We start from the raw sequence: 26,126 nt of genomic DNA on the forward strand, positions 1-26,126 counted from the left end.
AAAGTAGCTGGTACGATTCTACAGAGCTTGAAGCGTTAAGGAAACATTCCTGAAATGTCTTTCTATCTCTTAACGTCTTTATCGATCTTGTGTAGAAATGATATGCACAAATAAAGAGAACAAAACATACAAGCAAATATGTATTATTCATACATGCAATAAATGTTTTAAATGTTGGTAATCGTTTAGGCATGTTTGCGTGTTTAAAATATTTTGGCACACATAAACTCGTTGATAGAAATACTGTTTAGGAAGTAAAGTGTTTAATATATGATCTATAGATGATATAAAACGTTAAAGGCTTATTTTATAAAATTGTTTGTAAGTTTCATTACATCGTTTAACGAACTTTTTCTAGACGTTTCTTTTCTTTAAATTCTTATTTGTTCAACAGTGTTTAGACATAAAATTTTAGGCTTCTATGTTTTTTTAAATGTATAATTAGACTTTTCCTTTTGTTAGCGTATAGTTAGACGTTTCTGTTGGGAATCCAAGTGAGTCTAAGTCCCACATTGGATAAAATTAGAAAGTAGAGCAGTATATAAAGGTAAAAGACTCATTAACCCATTGCCTTAAGGTTTTGGGTAGAGAGTGGCGTCAATCCTTTATATGATTTTGTTGATGATTCGACAAGTGTACCGAATCGCACAAATAATATAAAATGGTAAGACCAAGTATCGTATCCCAAAGGACTCTCGGCACTAGACAATCGTGTGATAACTCGATTAATAAAGACTTAAAGAAAACGAGATCATTGGTTTCAAATGCAAAGAAAGAAAATTAAATATGAATGCAGTTTGATCAATAGCAGAATAACACAGTGATGAACAGATGTTGTTTTAGTATGAGATGAGTATGTTGTTATTTTGAAAATATAGGAGTGCGCGAAGAAATTGTGAGATCCAGGAATAAAAAGCCTACTTCTTTCTCTACACTTTTCGGCCCACTACTTTTCCAAATACTAGCAACAAAATATGAGCCCAGTTACGAACAGAAAAAAAACACGAAGGAGCTTCTCCTTGTATATAACGAATCATCGTTAATATAGTGCCTCCGACTTTAGGGTTTCGGAAGAGCTGCGCGTCGATCTACGAAATGGGTAAGTCAAAGAAATTCGTTGTAACAAGGATTCAGATTCGTGCCATTTTTTTTCATGTCTGTTCTGAGTTAATTCTTTTCCGCCATTGAAGCGAGGATAAAGGTGTACGAGCTGAGGAACAAGACGAAGGCGGAGCTGCTAAACCAGTTGAAGGATCTGAAGGCGGAGCTCGCTTTGCTTCGAGTGGCTAAGGTCACCGGCGGCGCCCCTAACAAGCTCTCGAAAATGTACTATTCGAACTCGTTCTGAGTGTTTGTTGTGATTGTTTTGTTTGTTGGAATCGCGTTTTGTAAACTGCATTTTGTGTTCGTTTTGTAGCAAGGTAGTGAGGCTTTCGATAGCGCAGGTGTTGACGGTTATTTCTCAAAAGCAGAAGGCAGCGCTCAGAGAGGCTTACAAGACAAAGAAGCTTTTGCCCCTTGACCTCCGTCCCAAGAAGACCCGCGCCATTCGCAGACGCCTTACCAAACACCAGGTTTCACTCGTTTTATTTTTTTCAAGTCTTTATTTAATTTTGTTCGTCGTTTTTCTTCTAGAATTTGAAATTTTAGATTTTATTTCGTCTCGATAAATTAAATTGTGATCTTGGTACAACATGTGCATCATACTCCAACTTGACCATTTACTCTTGAGTTTGAGTTATGGTGCATCTGCATTGAATATACTCAATAATTGGTTCCAGTAGTATTGTGATCTCATATCTTTAATTTAAACTGTAATTGCTACCAAACATGGATAGACTGTTCATGTTGTTTTCAGTCTCATGTTTTGGACTCAGACCGTATTTTGTGGTCTCATAAAAAGTAGTTAACGGATTTTTGAGGTCTTGTTAAATGATGGATTTTAATAGAAGTTATTTTATAGTTGATATGTTGTGGATATGCATCCATTTCTAAACGAGGGTTTGGTTTTATCAAATTGTCTTTGTCTTACCACCCTCTTCTCGGTTTGTGCAGGCATCATTGAAGACAGAACGGGAGAAGAAGAAGGAGCTTTACTTTCCACTAAGAAAGTATGCCATCAAAGTTTAAGTTAGAATTGATTACTTGTATTGAAATTTTAAGGTGTTGATGCTTGCCACTGAGGCTGCATTCCAATTTTTAGTACCTGAGTTGTTTTGATGTCTGCCTTCATAGTTTCCAGGGTATTTGTTAAAACTATAGTTGCTTCGAGAAATTATGGTTGTTTTTGGCCTTTTGTTTTATGGAGTATCACTGGATGAATGATCAATGTGAAATCTTCATTTCTCTTACAATTATCATAAGCATTTAATTTAGTCCTTATGTTTAGTGAATGCTTAGTGGCTTTTAGTTCTTGTATCATTCTTAATATGGTTTAGGCTGAAATAGGATTTTAGTCCTTGCGTAGTTTTTTATTTCGATCTCTATTGAATTTTTCATCTGTTTTTGCCCCTTTAAAATTGAAAATTACCAACTTTTGAGCTTTAGTACTGTGACACCAATAAAAAAATTGTGTTGAATAAAATGTTAAATGATAATTCCCACTGATTCATACTAGTGCTGTAGTATAATGTGTGCTTTTGTAATCACAAACATTTAAAGTATGTAAAACAAAAGTCATTCATATATCTTAACATGAATATTGACTACTAAAAGTAGTGAATTAAAATATCAAGGGATAAAAATTAGAGAAAAATAGTGACTTTTGAAGGAATGAAAAACAAAGAAAAATTAAAGTAAATTAAAATCTTAATTAATTAATTTTACGAGAATTAAAACACTACATTTTTTTTGTTTCTGTGAATTTTTTAATTAAATTTGTATCTGTGAAAACTGGCAGTTTGAACCATAATGTCATGTATTGATTAAGCTCCGTTACGCATTTGTATATTTGTATATGCCATTTTAAATTTGAGTCTAAACCTGTGATGTATCCGTATGTTTATTCTTAAACATGTGAATGGAGAATGTGCTATGCCAGTAGGAATCAAATTAAGAATATAAAGTGTGAACTGATCGAATTAAGAATCTGGAAGTAGATAACTAGGAAGAGATAGAATTGGCATTTTACGGAGAAGGAAACTGAATTATATGTTCTGTATTAGCATTATTACTACCATATATACTCAATGAATGTTCACTACATAGTTCTAATTGAATTTAGGAAAAATGATGGTCGGATTCCGGTAATTCTTTCTTCTTTGGGTAGATAATTATTGTTTTATTATCCGTAATCATACATTTGCATACACGCAATTTCCTACATTCGTCAAAAACTAGTTCTCACCCTTTTTATTGATATTGTTTTCTGCACACTTTGTTTGAAATTATATAATAGCATTTTTTTTTCTCATCAAATCAATTGCTGAGTAAATTATATTTCTCTTCAAGAAAGTATGACTAAACTGCCTGCTAGTCCTGCAAACAAATTGAATTATCTTCCTTCCATGTAGTAAATATATAACTTTTTCTTTTTAATTAAGTCCCTTAACTTTAGAATTCATACGATTTTTCTGGTATACTAACCTGAAAAATGAAATTCTGACTGTTTCTTCCTATACTTTCCTTTTTTTTTTCCTCCCGCATCCCCACAACATCCATAAACTCAAAATTACCTCTGATTACAAGTATAATCTACAATCTGAATTGTTTTCAATTACACAATTTAAATATGTTACACAACTCAAAAACAAATGCTAAATTGGAATTTTGGACAAAATTCAGTTGATAATTTATTAGATATTTTACAAAATAATAAATTTAATTATATATAAAAATATCAATATAAAATATTTATCAAATATTTTTAAAATTGATTAATTTTTTAATTATTTAAGAGATATTGCAATATTAGATAAGAGATTTTATCAACAGAAAAATCAAAATTTACGTCCAATAAAATTCTATGTAAAGAGATATTGGAGAAGTGGGATGAAGCATTAGCTACTCTGGTTTTACGTAGTTATATCTACCATATCTCTTATAGTCTTTCTACCTTTCTTACTTTTTCTTTCATGCATTATCTATTTCATTCCATCCAAGGAGGGTTAAGTTTTTAGGGATGGTTTAAGGTTAAATTAAAATAATGTCTTTGTTTTTTTTATTATTGTTTTGAGTTTTCATATATATATATATATATATATATATATATATATATATATATATATATGTATGTATGTATGTATTTTATCTTTGAATCACGTAAAAAATAATGATTTTTACATCATAGCTAATTAGCAAGGTGTTTTAATCTATATGCATGTTGATCATATGAGTCTAATGATTTTTAATTTTGATTGAGAATATAATTTGATTAAAGTTAGAAATTTTCATAAATGAGTTTTTGCTACCAATTGATAATGTACTTTGATTAGTGATAAAAAATTTAATAATAATTAATCAAGAATACTTTGATTAATTAATTTTTTACTTGGTTAGAAGCTAAAAGAATAAACATCATTAAACATAATAGAATTTAAGTGAAAATATGAAAATAGGGGGTTGACTTCGTTAGTAAGGCATATTTGGAATAATGAAAATATGAACTTTTCTTTCAAGTCAGGTTCTTCTTCAAAACTTCAATCCTTATCTTTAAATTTTACAATTCAAAGTGTCAAATCTTTCTTACTTATCTTAGATCATCCTTCTGAGTGACGTGACTTCATTCGTTCCCAAAATTCATTGAATTGATGTCTTCCATTTTCCCCCTTTCGTTCAATTTAGCTTGTGGGTGTACCTATTTTTGTCCAAGACAAGCCCTAGCACCCCAGATCTTAAATGTCGTCTTTATCAACTATCATCCGACAACCACCATCATTCTCCAAACCACACAAAAACCCTACACTACACATTAGAGAGCCATCATCCCAACTTCATCTAATTTCTCCATTCATCATCATAATGTTCCTTCCACTACCATTCAGAGATTCCATATACACTCCCAAATCTTATTCACTCTTTCATCTTCTTTCCCTCATAAATACACAAACCGAGAGGAGGTAGGGGAATCACCTTTGACCTTCATCCGTCAAAATACAAACATTATTTCTATCATCCCCTCCATCTTTAGAGATTTGGCAAAGGGAGATCCATGGTTGCTCTCAAAATCCTAGTGATTTGGGTAGAAAGTGACTTCATACAATAACTGAAGAGGAAGGAGGTAGTGGTGTCGCTAGAGATGTCTATGACAATAATAACATAACATCGTGACAGTACTAAGCGACAGTGGAGGAGTTCACGCATCTGTTTTTGAGGAGGAAGAAGAGGAAGTTGATGACATCTTAACAACACCGTGACTATAGGCCATCAATGTTGTCATGACGACATGTCGCAATGTCGACGTTGCAACACCCCGATTTAGGATGTCACATGTAAGTAAAAGAACGTGTATTGATTAGGAAAAATACAACTTTGATATCATCACGACCTAGTGAAAATTTTAAAATTATTACGTCAACGTGAAATTTAAATAAAAATGCGAAATTAATAAACAATCTCAATACAACTCTAAATGGAATACTAAAACTCATCAACATAATTTATTTAAACAAAATAATGTTTGAAAACCCCAAAAATAATTCTTCACTCATCTTGCGATCTACACAACATCAACATCATTAGCAATGTCCTCTGTAACATCATCTGCTCTTGTATAAATATGATCATCGTAGGTGGAAACCATCACCATAAATGTAAGAATGAACTAATAACATCAACATCAAAAATACATATAATACTGCAATTATTATAATACATTTATCTTTTAAATCATAAGATCATAACATCTTTACACAAACCAAATTCACAACACAATAAAAAATTGTTAAGTCCAAACTCCAATCCAGACAAATCATGCCACCACCACCAATTACTGTCACCATATGTCATCTTCCGTACTCCAACAGACACGACCAATTCACCAAAATCGGGCATATGCACCAACTTAAGGATTCTTGTTTAGCAAAACAAGGCTCATGCACCAACGAAAGTCTTGCCAGTTCACCAAAACAATGTCTAAGCGCCAATGCATGACTTGTATGTTCACCAAAACAGGGTTTATTCACCAAAGCAAGAACTTTCTTTCATCACGACTAATGGGTACATAAGACAACATATAATCCACTATCTCAACACAGTCCACCCATAACATGGCTTATCATATAACAGTAAGGAAAATAATTCAATAAACACCACATACACTCTAAACAAATTGGCACTCAATCATAACAACTCGGCCATACATGAAATCATCAAATCACATCACATATACATCAATCCAGTCATAAAATCTCATGATAGCAAGGTAGGAAACATGAGAATCAACTACATAAATGCATACACCTCACAAATACACACTGGACAACTCGGCACTATCTTCAATCACATAATAGTTTCACACAACAACACTATTTATGCATATATCAACATGACATTACACATACATGACTCGACAACCCATAGCACAAGTTATACTAACCCTATAACAATCTAGCATAACCCAATACCACCTATACACAACTCAGTCTTGGAAAAATATAATGCAATAAAACCATATAAAACATAAAATCATGTCTCATGTTCATACAACACATCAAAACCCTAAATCCCTAAAACTATATGTAATAAAATATAAATACAAGGACAATTATAACTCAACAAAACACATGCAACACAATAATATTTGGCTTGAGAAAACAACATGTATGACACACCACACCATGATTCACGACATTCACCAAAAAAATATAATGAACAAGAATCTACACATCATTAAACACTCGTACACACATTGATTAAAAAAAAATAAAATAACACACATGATACATGTCATCAAACCTTCATGGCATGCACACAAAATATAATGGACATGCACTCACACATAATTACTCAATCATAAACATTGAAGGCTAGCTCCCCTTACCTATACTCCAAGCAAATCTTTATCCTTAATCAACCTCCAACACTTTCCACTTCTTGACCTTGGCATGACAAACCGGAAATCCTTCTCTCTTTCTCTGAAGGTGACTAGGTTTTTATTATGAGGTTAACCCTCATTAATTTAGTATTTATACAGCTAAACTAGTGCTAAATTTGTCACCCTCATGAGCCTAAAAATTACATGTACTAAATGGTGCTCACTGTTTTAGACCTCTAAAGAAAAACTCAAAACAAAAGAAAAAGAGCTAAAATAAATGTCAGGATTCAAAGGGAGGTTCTCCATGCATGCGCATGCAGTACCAATGCCTCCACCATTGGTCAATGCCTTAAACTAATATATGGCACAAAAACTAATATATAACCCTTTTTTAATTCTTTTAGTAGCTCTCTCACATCATAAAAGTTAGCAATCACTTATACAGTATTACATGCATTCACCTAACACATTTAAACTATGGTAAATTCATATAAATATTATTCATAAATATTCCTAATATTTTCCCAAGTCTTACAAATGTTATGCTAGAGAAGCTCAACTGCAAGCTCAACCTTTTACATCATCCTCTACGACGTCATGTAAGAAGAGACCCATGCAGAATAAACATAAAAAAACATATTGATGGTAGAAGATTTTTGTGTATCAATGCACTTTGATATGAAGCTCTGAATCTAGGAGTAAGAATCGAAATACCTAATAAGGGATATTTCTATATCGAAAGAGGCAATCCAATTAACATTTTTCAAAGGTGTAGTTATCAAACTAGACAATTTGGTGCATATCTCTATATCTGAAAAAAGCCAACTAGATTGATGAATCTGGTTGGCTCTTCCTAGATCTAGAGTTATACACCGAATTGTCCAGTCTACTAACTACACTGTTGAAAAACATTTATCGGATTTCCTATTATGTTATAGAAATCTCTCGAATTAGGTATTTTGATTCTTACTCCCAAATTTAGGGCTTCATACTAAAATGCACAATACGATGCATAAAATCCTTACCCGATTTATGTAATCTAGATCATGTCGCCAAAATTCAAAAAAGACTTTGAGATCAAGTACAAGAATAAGGGTTTAAGTATTAGAGGAGGAAGAAGATGATGGTTAAATTTAATTATTTAATATATAATTTGGAGAAGACAAAATCGAAAACAATGACAAATTTAGAGGTGTGGGAAAAAATAATGAGATGCAAGAAGAAGCCCCTTAGATCGACAACAATGAGAAAGAAAATGAAGTATGACATAATTTCAAATTAATTATCTATTAACTTAATTAATCACAAAATTGATTATTTTTAACAAAAAAAGTATAGTCAATTCTAACTTTAAACTTTTTAAAGAGAAAAATAAAATAAAGAATTTGATCTCCAATAATAACAAGAAGGGTTTGACCATTTTGGTTGAGTTCATGTTTTGGTTAAATTGTTAATCTTTGATAAATTTATTTTGTAAAGTAGTAAATTTGTCATAGTTTTGTAAGATCCTAATTTTAGCAATTTACAATTGATAAAATAAGACTTATAAAACTGATAACATTAAGAGATTGTCTCAACATAGAAATATATAATATTAATAGAGTTATTAAAACTTAATAGTTTTAATAATAAAGTATATGTAAAACTTCTACAAAAACTATAAGGTGATTATCACAGTTTTCTTTTAGAGATACTTCGACACATATCCCTCAACTACTCACACCATCAAGGTGATCATCACAAAAAAAAAATACAAAGACAACACCAAAAGAAAACGGCAAGGTAAGTTAATGTGCGAAAAGGGTTTTCTAAGACAATTAAATTATATCAATATAAGCTAAATATTTACGAAATACAATAACTCATATAAACACACGTAAATAGTTTATACTAGACTCAATTATCCAGATACACGCCTTTGAGATTAGGTTTCACTGTAGGCGTGCATTTGTAGTAGTATTTATACTCCACAAAGTCATAAACAAAAGGGTTATCACCCTACTACTCGCAAGGTTAATCCCCTTCGCACCTAGGACCAAAAATAGTTCAGTGACAAGGACCTCCTGTCATTCTCTCCCCCATCCTATTCCTCTCTAAATGAGTTTAATGATTGGTAGTATATCAGGAAACCTCCTTAGTAAACTCCTAATGTCAATGCATACACAATCACATCATCACAAAGAATGTCTCCTTGAAATTCTCACAACACCATCACCATACATATCCACAACCATGTTCTCAAACCTTAATACATATTAAACATACATCATATCCATAATAATCCATTTTAAATAAATCAAAACATTAGAAAATCACAACATATACACTGACCCTTAAAAGTGGTGATCAACGCAAAGCCTCTTGCAAAAGAGAGCGTTCAACAACAATGTTGACACTCAACGCCAAACCTTTCGCAAAAGGTGGCACTCAACGATAGTCTTGGTGCTAACGTCTCGCTTAGCGACACCATTCTGTCTCTCAAAACCCTATACTAAATTGTTCCAAACCTGTAATGTAGAGTGTTTGTCGCAATGATCAATTATGCGGTCTCGATTCTTTAATCAGGTAAGCAAAAAGCCAAAACACTAAGAGAGAAGTAAGAGAACTCTAAGAAATGGTTTCTATAGAGATTGTGTTTTAATATTTTAATAAAAAAACTATTTATATTAAAATCTTTTAATATTAAAATAATTGAATTTCACTGCATTATCACCTCTAAAGTGTCATTTTTAGGTCTTTACATTTTTGTTGTTTTATTTGGATATTTTGCACAAACCTCTTCCTAAATACTTATAGGGAAAAAAATAAAATCAATTTTTATGTAATTTAAAATAGTTTTGATAATTTTACAATAGGCTTAATTGTTTACTTGGTCCCCAAATTCAGCCATTAGTGTGTAGTTGGTACCTGCTTTTCAAAATGTCTCAATTGCGTCCCCACGTGGTATAATTGCACCAATTAAATCTCTTCCGTTAAATTGGCATAAATGGGGTTAAATGTTTGATGATGTGGCAAAGAAATCTGCAAACATCATCAAACATCTAACTCTGTTTATGTCAATTTAACGTAAGAGACTTGATTGGTGTAATTATACCACATGGACGCAATTGAGACTTTTTTAAAGGCAAGTACAAACTAAATACTAACAATCATTAACAGCTGAATTTGAGGATCAAGTCAAAAATTAACCTCTTACAATATTTCTAAATGTTAAAAAATTTTATGCGATATATTTTAACAATTTTGAAGTGGCTTTTAAATATTAAAAAAAAATCCATGTTATTATATAATTGCATTATTGATATTTTATATTTCATCGAAACTTTTTTAGAAGTAATTGTGTCATTAAATCATGTATAAACTATTTATAACCTTTTACCGATTTGTATTTTATTTTTGGATTAACAATAAAATAAAAAGGAAAGAAATCGAAAAGATAGAAAATAAAAATCTATACATTGTGTCAGACCTCAATAAACGTACCCAAAATCCCTCCTGTCAGAATCATTAAAACGCACCCAAAACCCTTCTGAACGGACGCCAGGTGTCAAGCAACGAGGATCAGAAATCAGATAGTGGGATGCAGGTGTCAGCAGGAGAGCGGACGCTCGTTTTGACGTGGGAAGAAAATGATTTTTCTGAAACTTCCGTCCCACTCTCTTCTGCATGCACAATTCTTCCCAAAACTCTGAACTTCTCATCTTCTCCTCCTTCTCACTAAAAGTTCTCCCTTCTCTCTAAGAAACCTTACCTTTTCTCTTCTCCGATCACTATTCAGGCACCGTAGAAGCGTTTTCAGCGTCCTGAGCTTCAGTTTGAACCGATCGGTTTCGAGTCTGAACTGGTAAGTTTTTTCTCCTTTAGTCGTTCGTTCCCTGACACATGCAAACCAACTTCTGGTTACATGAGTCCATAGTTTAATTCTGAAGCAGTTGGTATGTTGTTTGGTTTAGTTTAAAAGATTGTTGAGCGTGAGGGTAGACAAAGTTTAGTCAGGCGAATCCCATTTCTGCCTCTTGGAACGTTCGTTCACGCTCAGAGGTAAGGGAAGCTTATTAATTTAATTTATATGACTGTGTGTTGCATGAACGTTCGTTGACTTGATTTGATATGAAAAATGATTGTGCTATGTTATGATGCATGAAATGTATGAAAATTCTATGATTTGATGGCATGAGATATGAAAAATTGATTATGGTATGAATGTATAAAGGTGTGAAACTATATGTTAAGAACTGAATTTGAATAATATTGATTCTGGTAAGGAATTCCCCTAAGAAAGTGTATGTACGTTACTGAACGGTCCTTGACCGTTCGGTTTTGTAGTGAATTTGGATTTGTAGTGGATTCTTTCATTTGGAAAGAATCCTAGTTGAGGACGAGCGTCTACACTTCGAACTTCTGTGCTTGAACGTTCGACCAAGCATAGTTATGTCTTGATATCCTACTTTGAAATATTTTTAGTTATTCTTAAATACTACTTCAATAGTATCTTGGAATAATTATCCAGTTTCTTTTATATCCGTTAGTATCACCTGGTCTTATACTAAGTGTTCGTCCTAAGCAAGTGTTTGGTCTCACACCTGGCACTTGTCCTATCTCCTTAAGCTAAATTTCCTTATATGAGCGTTCGTTCAAGCCCTCTAGGGATCACTCACTATAGTGTCCAGTCTTTGACTGTCACTTGGATTCTTGATACTAAACTCAACTAAACTAAATATTCATACGCGTTCGGTTTCTTCATATGAGACAATTCTAAGTATTATTTTGCGTGCCTTGAAATATTCTTATTCATTGGTTTCACTCTGGAGTCCTTATTCTTGGTCTAGTCTTTTGATGTTCAGATAGAGTTCTCAAGAGTCGGTTCATCTAATTGGCTCAGCATTGAAATCGACGTTCGTTCCATTCGTTTCTTGGAATATATATTATTGTGCTCGCTATCTTTCTTAAAACCCGATGTCAATCCTTGGTCTTAATCTACTCCCAAATTTGAAGATCTCTCGGTCTCGCTATATGTGTTCGGCCCAGTTTTAAGTTCGGGTTTAACGTTCGTTATTTGTAATCCTCATGAATCTTTGTACGAGGTGGTTAAATGAGATATGTATTAGTAAAAGATGAAGAAAATGTGATATGGAAATGTTATGGTTTATGGACGAGCGTTCCGGGGAGGAACGACTCATGTATGAATATTGGAATTGGTAAAGTATGACTGTGGGTATGCTAAGCTGGCTGTTCATCCTGATGTTCCGTGAGTACTCGTCTTCACGTAGAGGAGGGTAGGTCCGAACATCACCCGAGTGCACGAACGCCTGTAGCTACACAGATTTCGTACAGTCCGGACAGTCAGTCTAGTGATAGGCTTTGTATGATTCGTATGATGAAATTTATCTTGAGTGTTGGATTGTTTGAAATGGATGTGTATGTATGAATTAAATTACATAAGCTTACCCTGTGTTTTTCTTGTGTTGTCTCGTCTTGTACGTTCGTTTTGTCGTTGCAATGATCATCCGTGTGGATGTGAGCAGAAGGGGACGCGCTGTTGGAAGATACACTGGAAGAAGAAAATTTGGTCGAAGTTGAAGTTAAGACCGAACCTTAGGACGTTCGGTCAGTAGAGTAGTTCTTTTTGTAATGGGACGGTCTTTCGCCATTTTTCTAATATTTGTCTGTATGATCGTTCGGTATTTGGCTTTTCTAAACCGTTCGGTCAAATTCGTACTTATGTATTGTTTTAATATAACAACTCTTTTGTAAGGCCGTTTGGCCATGAGCGTACGTTCTCTTAGTGTAAGACTGAATTGAAATATTATTAATTTTAATCATTCTATCATATAGTATATTGCTGTATTTTTGGGATGTTACACATTGTATAAAGATGTGTTCACATTTTATTCTAAAATTTAACTTTGAAGTATTTTTTTTAATAAAAATAATTATTTTACCAATTTTTGGGACTTTTTCTTTAATTTAAAAAATTAATTATTTATAATAAAAAATATTTAAAAAAACTAAATAGAATAAATTTATTTTAATAATAATAATAAGGTTTAATTGCTTCCTTTGTCCCCAGTTTGGTTGAATTGTGTCAAATTCATCCTCATTTTTAAAAAAGTTTCATTGTCGTCCTCACGTGGTATAAAAGTGTCAATTGAATCCAAACATAGAAAAAATTTGTGTCAAAGTAGTCATTTTTCCTATATTTCTGTGTCTTCCTTTCATATGTCACTTCTCTGGAGTTATGAAAAGCCTTAAATTGGATAAGGTAAAATGAATATCTGTACTTGATTGTATGAAAGGAAGACACAGATATATAGGAAAAATGACTACTTTGACACAAATTTTTTCTATCTTTGGATTCAATTGACACTTTTACACCACGTGAGGACGACAATGAAACTTTTACACCACGTGAGGATGACAATGAAACTTTTTTAAAAATGAGGATGAATTTGACACAATTCAACCAAACTGGGGACAAAGGAAGCAATTAAACCTAATAATAATATATTTTTTTATCATAAAAAATAACACGAAATAGAATCACATCGGTCATTATTAACCTAACACGAAATAGTAAAAGGTATCCCAATAAATATTTAAAATTTAAAATTATATTATATAAAAATAACGAAATAATTTTATTAAAATAATGTATTTTATTTTATTAAGTGAATAATTTAGTTTCAATAAATTTTGAAAAAATGAATCAAATTTTCATTCAATTTTCTACTATTATATTTCATCTCTAAAATAATATACGTAAAATTTATGTATATAAAATAGGCATGATAACATTTGTTATCTTCATCCCTTCACATTGGAAAAAAATATTCAACTTAAAAAACGTGATTTTATATTTTCAAATTATTTGAATTGAAATGAAAATTTTTAAATTTAGGTAAATTCGTATAATTTTCTTAACCTTTTATCATGTTGATTTAATTATATATTTTAAAATATTAACTTTATCTTTACAATTTAATTTAGTTTTTATAGTATGGCATCACAGGAAAATGTTATAATAAATACTTTAGATATTTAATTTTAGTAAAAAAATTAAATACTTTAAATATTTTATCATAAATCTATGAGAAAATTTATTCAACATAAAGAAACACATTAATGAAAGTTTAATACAATTTTTGGTTTTTTTCGTTTGACTTTGTTTAATTGTAAGATTTATTTTTTTGGAGTATTTAATGTGGTATCAATTTTTATAATTTATATTTAATTTAGTCTTTTTCATAACATAGTCTACATTATTCATCGGTCTAAATTGTTAATCGGAGATGAACAGTATATATCACGTGTCAGTTTGTGATTTTTATAATTTTAAAAAATTATTTATTAATTTATTAATTTTTTTTTAATTTTAAAAAAATTGTTTACATGTCAAGTTAATATTATGTTAGGTGTTATATATCAGGTCAATGTGAGTGATACATATCAAGTCAATGTTATTAATTTAAAATTAGAAAAAAATTCTTCATTATTTTTAAAATTAGAAAATAAATTCTTCATTATTTGTAAATTAGAAGAAAATTCTTCATTATTTTTAAAATCATAAGGAAAATTCTAATTTATTTCTAAAATTAGAAGAAAACTTCTAATTTATTTCTAAAATTAGAAGAAAACTTCTAATTTATTATTAAAATTAGAATGAAAATTTTTTATTATTTTTAAAATTCTAACCCTATATTTTACATGTAGAAAAAAAAGAAACATAAATCTAATAATTATATTACAATAGTATAGTTGAAGTTGGTTTAAAAATAATGAAAAAATATTTAATAAAAATGTGAATTTTAATAAAAACTAAATTTAATCTCAATTTAGAAAGGAAAAAATTGTGACTGAATTGAACAAAATTTAAGATTAAATTAAATAAAATTAACGAAAATTAAAATTAAATTGAATATAAAACACTGATGTTTGACATTAACATTGACACATTAGACTGATGCTGACTTGACACATAACACTGATCTGATATGTAACACTGACATTATCATGTGACACAATATTGATTTGACAAGTAAATAATTTTGTATTAAGAAAAAATCTATATAAAATTTAATGAAAAGTTTTAATTTGTTTTTAAAAAAACTACGAACTAAAAGTCATTTTAATTTAGTTATACTATGTTTTTTTACCTACTAAGGTACTTTTCCTACTCATCAATTGAGTTAAGTATATATTATTATTTCTACGTACTGTTGAGTCACGCCTTCACTGTCGAAATCGTAATGAGAAAAATGTGTTGTGGCAATAGTTAAAAAATAAGGAGAAAAAAAATTATATTTTATTTCACCAGTTCAAATGTCTAAACAAAAAGAGTGAAATAATAAATTATATAAAAATTAAATTTAAATTAGTGAAAAATATTATATTGTTGTTTCTTAACATAAAAATAGTTTGGTCGCAGGAAAGCATAAAAATATATTTTCTATTTTTATGTTATAAAATAATATTTAATTTTACAAAACAAAAAATAATTTCCCTCTATTTCAGGATAATGCGAAAAATATAATTCCAACAAAAATTTCGCTTTGTTTTCACTGTGAAACAAACAATAATATATATATATATATATATATATATATATATATATATATATATATATATATATATATATATATATATTTCCTTCAAGTTTATATCTATCTATAAACGGTTTGACTTCTATTTTTCTTTTTTTTTTAAATTGTAATCTGAATTCCAATTTAAAAACTTTTGCTTAAAAGTTAATGCAGGAAATTGTCATCCTATTATTTAAGTAAAAAGAGAAGAGATTCAACATTAATAAATCATATAAATTTATATAAAAAGAAGTATGGTATTACTATTAGTCCAAAATTTAAAGGTAATTGTTTTCGTTGAAATTGTCTGAGTGTTTGTCGTTTTTCTTTGTTTTGCTCTCTTTCGATCGTCCAATCCTCTCCGAGGATGCAATTCACTTCGATGAGTTGTTGATATGCAGAAGACACTTCGACTTTCAAGTCAGATATGTTTCATAAAAAAGTTTCATTTTATTAGGATAGATCAAAGTTATTTTACTTGATATTAATAGTATATTTATAGGGCTTGTGGTAGCAAACACATTGATTAACCATTAACGCATTATATTTTTAGGCAATCAAACTCAATAATCAATCATTAATACCGTATATTTGTAAAATGTAAGACAATCTAACCCATTAATACCTGACAATATACCTGTTAACTATCCATAAATAACCATTAACTTCGATCGATATATTTCATACGTAATATTTGTAAGTCATTTTGTATATTATTCAAGATAAAAGACTCCATTCAAACTTGCATCTTAACTCATTGAACAATCTAGTGTATATTGTTCTCTCCACATGTTTACTTTAGAATTATAACCAATAAGTAATCTAAAGATATTGTTAGGATATTAAAAATATGTAATAATAATATACTGTTTTATTGTTTATAACACATTCATTATTTTTAATGCTTTAATTAAACACAATAAATTAAGTTATCGTTTTTAGTTGCCACTTGAATTACTTAATTGTGGTCTTTTCACTATTCGTTATTTAATAAATGATAATTAGTTCAACTGTACAACCTTTGTTGAATATCAAATTTTACAAGTTGTCCGTGTAGATGGGGAAGCATCTACTTTTACAAGTTGAGTACGCATTAATTAAAATTAATAGATATAATGAAGGTGGGGAAATTATTAATTGTTGCTTTACCATAATATATTAGGAATTATAAATGTGTTGATAAAATATTATATTAGAATTTGTTTAATATTTTATTTAAATATTGTATAATAAAATGAAATTAAACATATTTAATTAGAAAATCTATTGTATTAAAATCATGTAGTGCATTAAGTGTTTCCATATATTAACATATTTTCATACAAGTCGTTTAATATTTAATTTTAAATAACTAAAACTATGTAGTACATGAAGTGTTTCCATATATAATATTTCTCCCGCATTCATCTAAATCATTAAAAACAATATCTTAAGCTTTTTTATTTTTGTTTGAAAATATGTTATCTTGAATAAGAATATCTTCTATCCAATATATTTATTAGAAATTCCAAATTGCCCAAAAAATTAATGATGTAATTAAACCATGAGGCAAATTCATTAATTCCTCATTGTTATACTCAACCATATTTACAATTCAATCTCAACACATAAATTAAGAAATCTAATATCTCAATCTCATAAAAAAGCTTAACCTAAAAAATATCTCATATCTAGTAAACATAATTAACATTCACCTGTTAATAATCAAATTATATATATATATATATATATATATATATATATTTTAATATTTATGTATTATCCCATTTTAATAACTAGTAAAATAAAATATTACATTATAAATATTTAGAAAATAGATAATTCAAGGAATATTGTATATTATATATTAATAGTAATTCAAAACATATATATCCCAAGCTAACATGAACTAATATCATCCCATCCCATCATTCAGACAACTTTGCATCCATGTAAGAGGTGTTCCTAGTATCTTCTTTTGTTTAAACTAATAAGTTGATAGTTATAAAAAAAAAAAGAACACAACACATAACAGAACTCACCAACAAGAGGGTAAGTTAATTGAAAAAGAGACAACATATGTATATAATACAATAAATCTTTTTTTTACCATATTAGTTATAATTAAAATTAATAGATAAGTGCATTCATACAATTTTACTTTTTCTAGACTCAATTTATCCAAATAAGTACACTTGAGTCAGACTCGTGAAATCATGCACTTGTGATGGTGAAATATTGCTTTACCGAGTTGTCACACACAAGGTTAGTCCTCGTCACAATCATAAGAACCCTAGGATCGTCCTTATGACACAATCTCCTATCACTCTCACGACTTAACTATCCTCCTCTACATGAGTATGAATAATTAATGGACTTCAGGATAACCTCACATGATGGAACAATCTTCACTTCAAGGCACACCCTAATGAATCACACATTCAATGAGATTTCTTCCCTAGAAATTAGTGTTGTCAAAATGGGTTGTAACTAGTGAGCCAACCCGATCCACCACGAGTTTTAGTCAAGTTGGGTTTGAAAAAATGTAATTTTTTTTATGCAGGTTAGTTTTCAACCCAGTTCATTTAAAACTCGACTCACCCAGGTTGAACCTGTGGTGAGCCAGATTGGCTCACTAATCCACCTAATTTAATTTAATTATTTATTAGTTTATGTTTCAATATTGTTAGTAATTTTTTATTATATTGTAGATTGGATTAAAAAAAGATGTTTCAAGACAGAAAAATATTATGGATTTATCTATTCAAGGCTCTAATATTATAAATAAACAAGTGATACAAAAATTATCAATATTAAAAACTTATTTATTCGTCTTTTGTGCTTGTTTTTTGATTACGCTTGGATTGTATGATATATATATATATATATATATATATATATATATATATTTTTTTTTTTTTTTTTTTGAATTGTCTTTGGAGTTTAACATCATTTTAGAGTGAAATTTATTTAAAAATTTTATTTGGCACCTTCTACTTTTTTCTTGCATTCATACAAATTAAAAATAGTTTCTTAATGATACCAATTAAGCCAATTGTTCAATTTAGAACTCTCTCATTCAATTACTCAATCAAACCACAATTCATAATACACTCATACAATTTGCACCAAAATCATACACAACCACATCAATTTCTATATACCAAACCAGATTCAGCAAAAAATCATATTGTCCCAAATTATCCTAACATCATCGTGAAATAACTCAATTAAACAAAGTTCACAAAATCACAGACCAAGGCTACCTTTCCTTACTTGACAAAACAATTTAAACGATTCTAAGAGTCAAAATCTTCATGTTAGCATTATTTTAAATATAAAATAAATATTATAGCATTTTCAGTTCCTATTTTTAAGGAACATAAAGTGGTCCATTAAGCCATTATTTTTATGCTTTTAACTGCATAGAGGTTATAGAGCAGTTATTAATTTTTAAACGTAAAGCCCATTTATTTTGAAACCTGTGATGGCCAGACTTTATATAAGGGAATGGGTTACTCTCAGTTTTGATCACTAAGCCTACTCCTCTATTCAGAAAAACACACCATCGAGTTTGAGTGAGTCAAGGTTTAGAAAACAAAGCTGTCTTGTGTTTAGATTTACAAAATTGCAATGGCAGGAGGTACGCACATTATTCTTTCATTTTTTCTTCCGCTGTTTTTGATCTGAATGTGTTACTGTGATGTTAATATAACATGTTTAGGTCAATTTCATACTCTGCTATTTTATCATTTGGTATCAGAACATGTTTATTCCTCTGCCTTGCATGTTTTTCGTTGATTTGGATTTTAGATTTATGGGTTTTATTATTTTGATTCTTTTGATCCAAATAATATTTTCCAAATTAACGTTAAACCTGATTACAATTTTTCTTGTAATCTTAAACGGAGCTTTTATTAAAAAGCGAATAAAATTACCCAAATCGTCATTAAGATTCCGGGTTGACGATGAACCGTTTCGTTTAAATTTTTTCTTCTTCACCTTGGAGTCGTCTTTCCCGGCGTGACAATATGGTGCTTGACCTGCGGCGATATCTGATTGTTCATCGGAGTTTGTAGGATTTCCCATAACGTCCTGGGATTAACCTGTAGATGAGCGACTATTTTCTGTGCCTGTGTTTCTTCACCAATTTCTGCAGCGACTCGTCCCTGTTTGGATTCGTTCGGCTTTAGCCATTCTTGAACTGTGTTGTTGCTTGATGAAGGGAATGAAGAAGGGTCTGTTGTTTTTTCGTGGTGAAGAATTGGGTCTTTAAAGATAGAGAAAGGGTTTATGCGCGTCGTAACTACAGCTTTGTCCTTGAACCCCTATTTTATTTTCACTCGTTTTTGCGTGTTGCTCTGTCATGCACATGAGAATTAAGCCTCTGCCACGCACATGAGAACTAAGCTGTTCCTAATTTTGGTCATTTTAATGACCTCTAGCAGCTTTATTTGCATTGCAGCTTTATTCTCTTTTCACGCAACATTAAATATTGTTAATGGATGCATTGGTGCTTTTATATTCAAATAATGATATAATTATTATTATTATTTTTATTTAGCATATAATATAAAACACGTTTTATAATAATACGTGTTTATGATACGTAAGCATATCATGTTTTATATATATATATATATGTGTGTGTTTAAATGTTTTTGGGTTGATAATTATGTATATTTTATAGATATTATTTGTATGTATATATTTGTTGTTATACGTGCAAATAAAATATACATTATTATTACTATATTTGCATATTATGAATTTTATGTAAATATTTATATATTATTAATGTTTTGGTAGTAATATAATTTTAATAAATTAAAGAGTAGCCACAGCATCTTTAATCAATTAAAATTGTGTATAAAGTTTTGCTACATGAGAAACATTAATTGTAATTAATTATATATAATGTGATGAAATATACCCACAGGATTTTCCTTACATTTGTATGATTAATTAGGATAAAATGTTTATTATAATTCTTAAATTTCCCACAGGAATTAGGAATGTGATATAATTTAATAGTTTTATCATTAGGTTAAATGAGTCTAATTGAGTAAGACTTTAGCCCACAGGCAAGTTTTATGTTAATAGACTTATTGGTAAAGACATGTTTTACATTGGTAAACATGACATTTATTTTAGTCTCAAATTATAAAATAAGCATGTAACTTTGAATTTGCAGTTTCTCAATCTGTGAATTTTTCTGATATCAAGTGTGGTATTCCCGAATTGAAAGGAGATAATTATAAGATTTGGAAGGAGAGAGTTCTTCTTCATTTAGGCTGGATGGACATAGATTATGCTATTAGAAAACCTGAACCACCGGGTATTACTGAGACTAGCAATTCAGATGCCATTGAACTTTATGAAAAATGGGAGAGGTCAAATCGTCTCTCCGTAACGTTCATAAAAACCAATATTTCCGCTGGAATCCGGGGTTCGGTTGATCAGTATGAGAATGTCAAGGATTTACTGAAGGCTATTGATGAGCAGTTTACGACATCTGATAAATCTCCATTTGCTTTTGTCTGTTATGAATCTAATTTGACTAGTTTTAATCATAACACATGGTGGATTGATTCTGGTTCTACAATCCATGTTTCTAATACCTTGCAGGGTATGGAAAACCTAAGGAAACCGATGGGAAGTGAACAATGCATCTATTCAGGAAGCAAGATGAGTTCACATGTTGAAGCCATTGGGACGTGCAATTTAGTTTTAAGTAGTGGATTTGTTTTATGTTTAGAAAAGACCTTTTATGTTCCCAGTTTTAGTAAGAACTTGATTTCTATTTCACAACTTGCACCTTTGGGTTTTTCATTTAATTTTACGGATTCTGGTTTTACTTTATTGAATAAATCCAAGGTTATTGGCTTTGGGGAATTATGCGATGGTCTTTACTTTATTAAATTGCAAAACAATGCTGCCTATAGTTCTATGCATGTTTCCGCTGGGTTAAAAAGATGTGTTATGAATGAGGATTCTTCTGTTTTATGGCACCGAAGATTGGGACATATCTCCATTGAGAGAATTAAGCGATTAGTAAATGAAGGAGTACTTAGTACTTTGGATTTTACTGATTTTGAGACTTGCGTGGATTGCATTAAGGGTAAGCAAACTAACAAGTCCAAAAGAGGTGCTAAGAGGAGTTCAAATTTACTAGAAATTATTCATACAGATATTTGTTGTCCGGATATGGATGCAAGTAGTCCGAAATACTTTATCACCTTTATAGATGATTACTCACGATACATGTATCTGTATTTACTTCGTTCTAAGGATGAAGCCTTAGATGCCTTTAAAGTTTTTAAGGTTGAAGTAGAATTGCAATGCGGAAAGAAAATTAAGATTGTGAGATCAGATAGAGGTGGAGAGTACTACGGTAGATACACGGAGAATGGACAAGCACCTGGTCCGTTTGCTAGATTTCTTCAAGAACATGGGATTGTTGCCCAATATACCATGCCTGGCTCTCCAGATCAGAATGGTGTAGCAGAAAGAAGAAATCGAACCTTGATGGATATGGTGAGAAGTATGAGAAGTAATTCAAAACTTCCTCAGTTCTTGTGGACTGAAGCACTTAAGACGGCTGTGTATATAGTAAATCGGGTCCCAACTAAGGCTGTTTTAAAAACACCTTTTGAGTTATTCAAAGGTTGGAAACCTAGTTTGCGACATGTACGCGTTTGGGGATGTCCGTCTGAAGTAAGAATTTATAATCCACAAGAGAAGAAACTAGACCCAAGGACTATTAGTGGGTATTTCATTGGATATGCTGAAAAGTCCAAAGGGTATAGATTCTATTGTCCAAACCATAACACTAGGATTGTGGAATCAAGAAATGCAAAGTTTCTTGAAAATGACTTGATTAGTGGGAGTGATTTAAATCAAGACGTTGATCTTGAAAAAGATCACTATGAAGCTCAAACCTCTCAATCAAATGAAAGATTGGTAGTCATTCACGCTCCTTCAGTTCAAAAGCGTATTGAACAACCAATAATTGATGTTCCACAAATTGCTGAAAATGATAATATAGATCAAGTTGTTAACGAGGAGCAACAAGTAAATGTTGAACAACCAGTTGAACAACAAGCTTCTCATCAAGATGTTGACACAACATTAAGAAGATCTACTAGAATCAGAAGACCAGCAGTTTCTAGTGATTATGAAGTGTATTTACAAGAATCGGATTACAACATTGGAGCTGAAAATGATCCTGAAACGTTTTCACAAGCCATGAGTTCTAAAGAATCAAACCTATGGTATGATGCCATGAAAGACGAGATGGATTCTATGGCATCCAACAAAGTCTGGGATCTCGTTCAGTTGCCTGATGGTGTAAAATCCATTGGATGTAGATGGGTTTTCAAAACCAAAAAGGACTCAAAAGGCAACATTGAGAGACATAAGGCAAGACTTGTTGCCAAAGGATTCACTCAGAGAGAAGGAATTGATTACACAGAGACATTTTCTCCTGTATCTAAGAAAGATTCCTTCCGAGTAATTATGGCATTAGTAGCTCATTTTGATTTTGAGTTACATCAAATGGATGTGAAAACAACATTCCTTAATGGTGATCTAGAGGAAGAGGTTTACATGAAACAACCTGAAGGATTCTTTTCTAAAGACAGTGAACACTTGGTATGTAAGCTTAATAAATCCATCTATGGATTAAAACAAGCCTCCCGCCAATGGTATTTAAAATTTCATGATGTTATCACTTCATTCGGTTTTGAAGAAAACATCATGGATCAATGTATATACCAAAAGGTCAGTGGGAGTAAGATTTGTTTCCTTGTTTTATATGTGGATGACATTTTGCTTGCAACCAACGACAAGGGTATGCTATATGAAGTGAAACAATTTCTCTCAAATAACTTTGACATGAAGGATATGGGAGAGGCATCTTATGTCATCGGCATTAAGATTCATAGGGAAAGATCTCGAGGCATTTTGGGTTTGTCTCAAGAGACCTATATCAACAAAGTTTTAGAGAGGTTTAATATGAAGAATTGTTCACCAAGTGTAGCTCCCATTGTAAAGGGTGACAAACTTGAATTAAGTCAATGTCCGAAAAATGATCTTGAGCGGGAACAGATGAAAAATATTCCATATGCTTCAGCTGTCGGAAGTCTTATGTATGCTCAAGTTTGCACTAGACCTGACATTGCATTTGCAGTTGGAGTTTTAGGAAGATATCAGAGTAATCCAGGTGTTGACCACTGGAAAGCTGCAAAGAAAGTAATGAGATATCTTCAAGGAACAAAAGATTTCATGCTCATGTATAGACGAACTGCTAATTTAGAAGTGATTGGCTACTCCGATTCAGACTATGCTGGCTGCGTTGATTCACGAAAATCAACGTCTGGTTACATTTTTATGTTAGCTGATGGAGCAGTATCTTGGAGTAGCAAAAAGCAGACCTTGACTGCTACTTCTACTATGGAAGCTGAATTCGTTTCTTGTTTTGAGGCTTCTTCACATGGTGTATGGTTGAAGAGTTTTATATCTGGGCTTAGAGTTGTGGACTCAATTGCTAGGCCACTGAAGTTGTACTGTGATAACTCTGTTGCTGTTTTCATGGCTAAGAATAATAAAAGTGGAAGTCGAAGTAAGCACATCGACATTAAATATCTGGCCATAAGAGAACGTGTTAAAGAAAAGAAAGTGGTTATTGAGCACGTTAGCACTGAGTTGATGATTGCTGATCCTTTAACTAAAGGCATGCCACCAAAGAATTTTAAGGATCATGTAACGCGAATGGGACTTGGTTCCATGACGTGACAATCATTGTAAGTACTTTCATTTTGATAAAACTCTTATTCAGTTTGATGTTTTTCTCATATGTTTTTGTGCACATTTATTTTGAGAAGATATCATTTAGTTTTGATCTAGCATAAACATATGGTTTATGCATTAAGTTGAGAGCTAATGTTGAGAGAAATATATATTGTGGTACATGGAAGATAACACTCACTATCAGAGGACCTATCGCCATGACTCGTATATATTCTGTCACTTGTTGTGGTTAATAATTGGATAAATGGACCAAGTGGGAGAATGTTAGCATTATTTTAAATATAAAATAAATATTATAGCATTTTCAGTTCCTATTTTTAAGGAACATAAAGTGGTCCATTAAGCCATTATTTTTATGCTTTTAACTGCATAGAGGTTATAGAGCAGTTATTAATTTTTAAACGTAAAGCCCATTTATTTTGAAACCTGTGATGGCCAGACTTTATATAAGGGAATGGGTTACTCTCAGTTTTGATCACTAAGCCTACTCCTCTATTCAGAAAAACACACCATCGAGTTTGAGTGAGTCAAGGTTTAGAAAACAAAGCTGTCTTGTGTTTAGATTTACAAAATTGCAATGGCAGGAGGTACGCACATTATTCTTTCATTTTTTCTTCCGCTGTTTTTGATCTGAATGTGTTACTGTGATGTTAATATAACATGTTTAGGTCAATTTCATACTCTGCTATTTTATCACTTCAACCCCACAAAATGTTTTATTTACATGTATAAACATCACAAAAACGGTTAGAACATACCATTAGGATTATTGAGTAGGAGAGACTCATATAAATGATTCTAAAGATGCATGCAAGTCAAGAAAGCCTACATGTAAGGAGAAAAACATATTGGACAAAGAAAAGAGCAGAAAACCAATGTACTCAAATTGAGAAATTGATCAATTGAACTTTAATAACTCTTCGCAATGATCACCCAACATCTTAGATCTTCAAACAGATAAATGGAGGGTGAGTAAACTTAGAGAGAAGATGGAGAAATTCTATAAAAGTGATTTTCAGAGAGATGATATATTTTAAAGTAATAAAACTCATTTATAAATTTTTTGTTTATACTTAAATGTTTTAATATTAAAATAATTGAATCTCACCATTTTAAAAACAATGTCAATTCTAAAATATTATTTTTTAAGTTCTCATAAAATAGATCAATAAAATATATTTAAAACTAGTAAAACTTTCTTTTGTTAGTAAATGAAAATTTTAAGTCATAAAATTAAGCAATTTAAAAACGAAATTAGCTACATTATTTAACAAGAGTGAAAACATTTATATTATTGGCGGAGTCTAAGTAAGAGCCATTGCTCTTAATGTTCTTTTACTTCTTTTTATTTGCTTGTTCAAACAAAGTTTATTATTCTACACGAAGCTACTTCCATGAAGGAGGATTGACGATTTTAGTTGAAAGTCAAAGCCTTAGAATTATGAGACCAAGAAGTTTGATTAATTTTAAAACAAGAGATTAATTGATTGATCGCGTTTTATGAATGCGGGATCATAGATAAAAAAGATTATTGGCGTGGATAAGTGCATGCATGGAAGGTGAAATTAGCCACCAATTATCGTCAACGATGTTACAATTAAGAGGGTAATACTTGTGCAATTGAATTGACCTTTATATTCTGCCATCACTTCCAAACTGTTAAGTTAACTATTTGGCGTCTGTATTAAATGAATCTGCTAACACTTTTCTATACTCTTCAAACCTTACACGTTTTCAATTATACTCTTATCAACATAACTTTATCTTTTTTTTATGTAAACTAT

The 26,126-nt window shown here is 30.9% G+C and overlaps 1 protein-coding gene across 1 annotated transcript; it reads left to right on the forward strand.

The window, feature by feature from the left end:
* Positions 1–955: 955 nt before the first annotated feature.
* Positions 956–2,354, forward strand: LOC124848228 (large ribosomal subunit protein uL29-like). The gene is made up of 4 exons (XM_047325868.2): positions 956–1,099; positions 1,191–1,326; positions 1,418–1,574; positions 2,056–2,354. Exons 1-4 carry the CDS (start codon positions 1,096–1,098, stop codon positions 2,128–2,130), a joined length of 372 nt encoding a protein of 123 aa, XP_047181824.2. The 5' UTR covers positions 956–1,095; the 3' UTR covers positions 2,131–2,354.
* The last annotated feature ends 23,772 nt before the right edge of the window (positions 2,355–26,126 follow it).

The sequence above is a fragment of the Vigna umbellata genome, chromosome 8 (genome assembly GCF_029865625.1).
Source record: "Vigna umbellata cultivar VRB3 chromosome 8, Vumbellata_1.0, whole genome shotgun sequence".
NCBI classification, from domain to species: Eukaryota; Viridiplantae; Streptophyta; class Magnoliopsida; order Fabales; family Fabaceae; genus Vigna; species Vigna umbellata.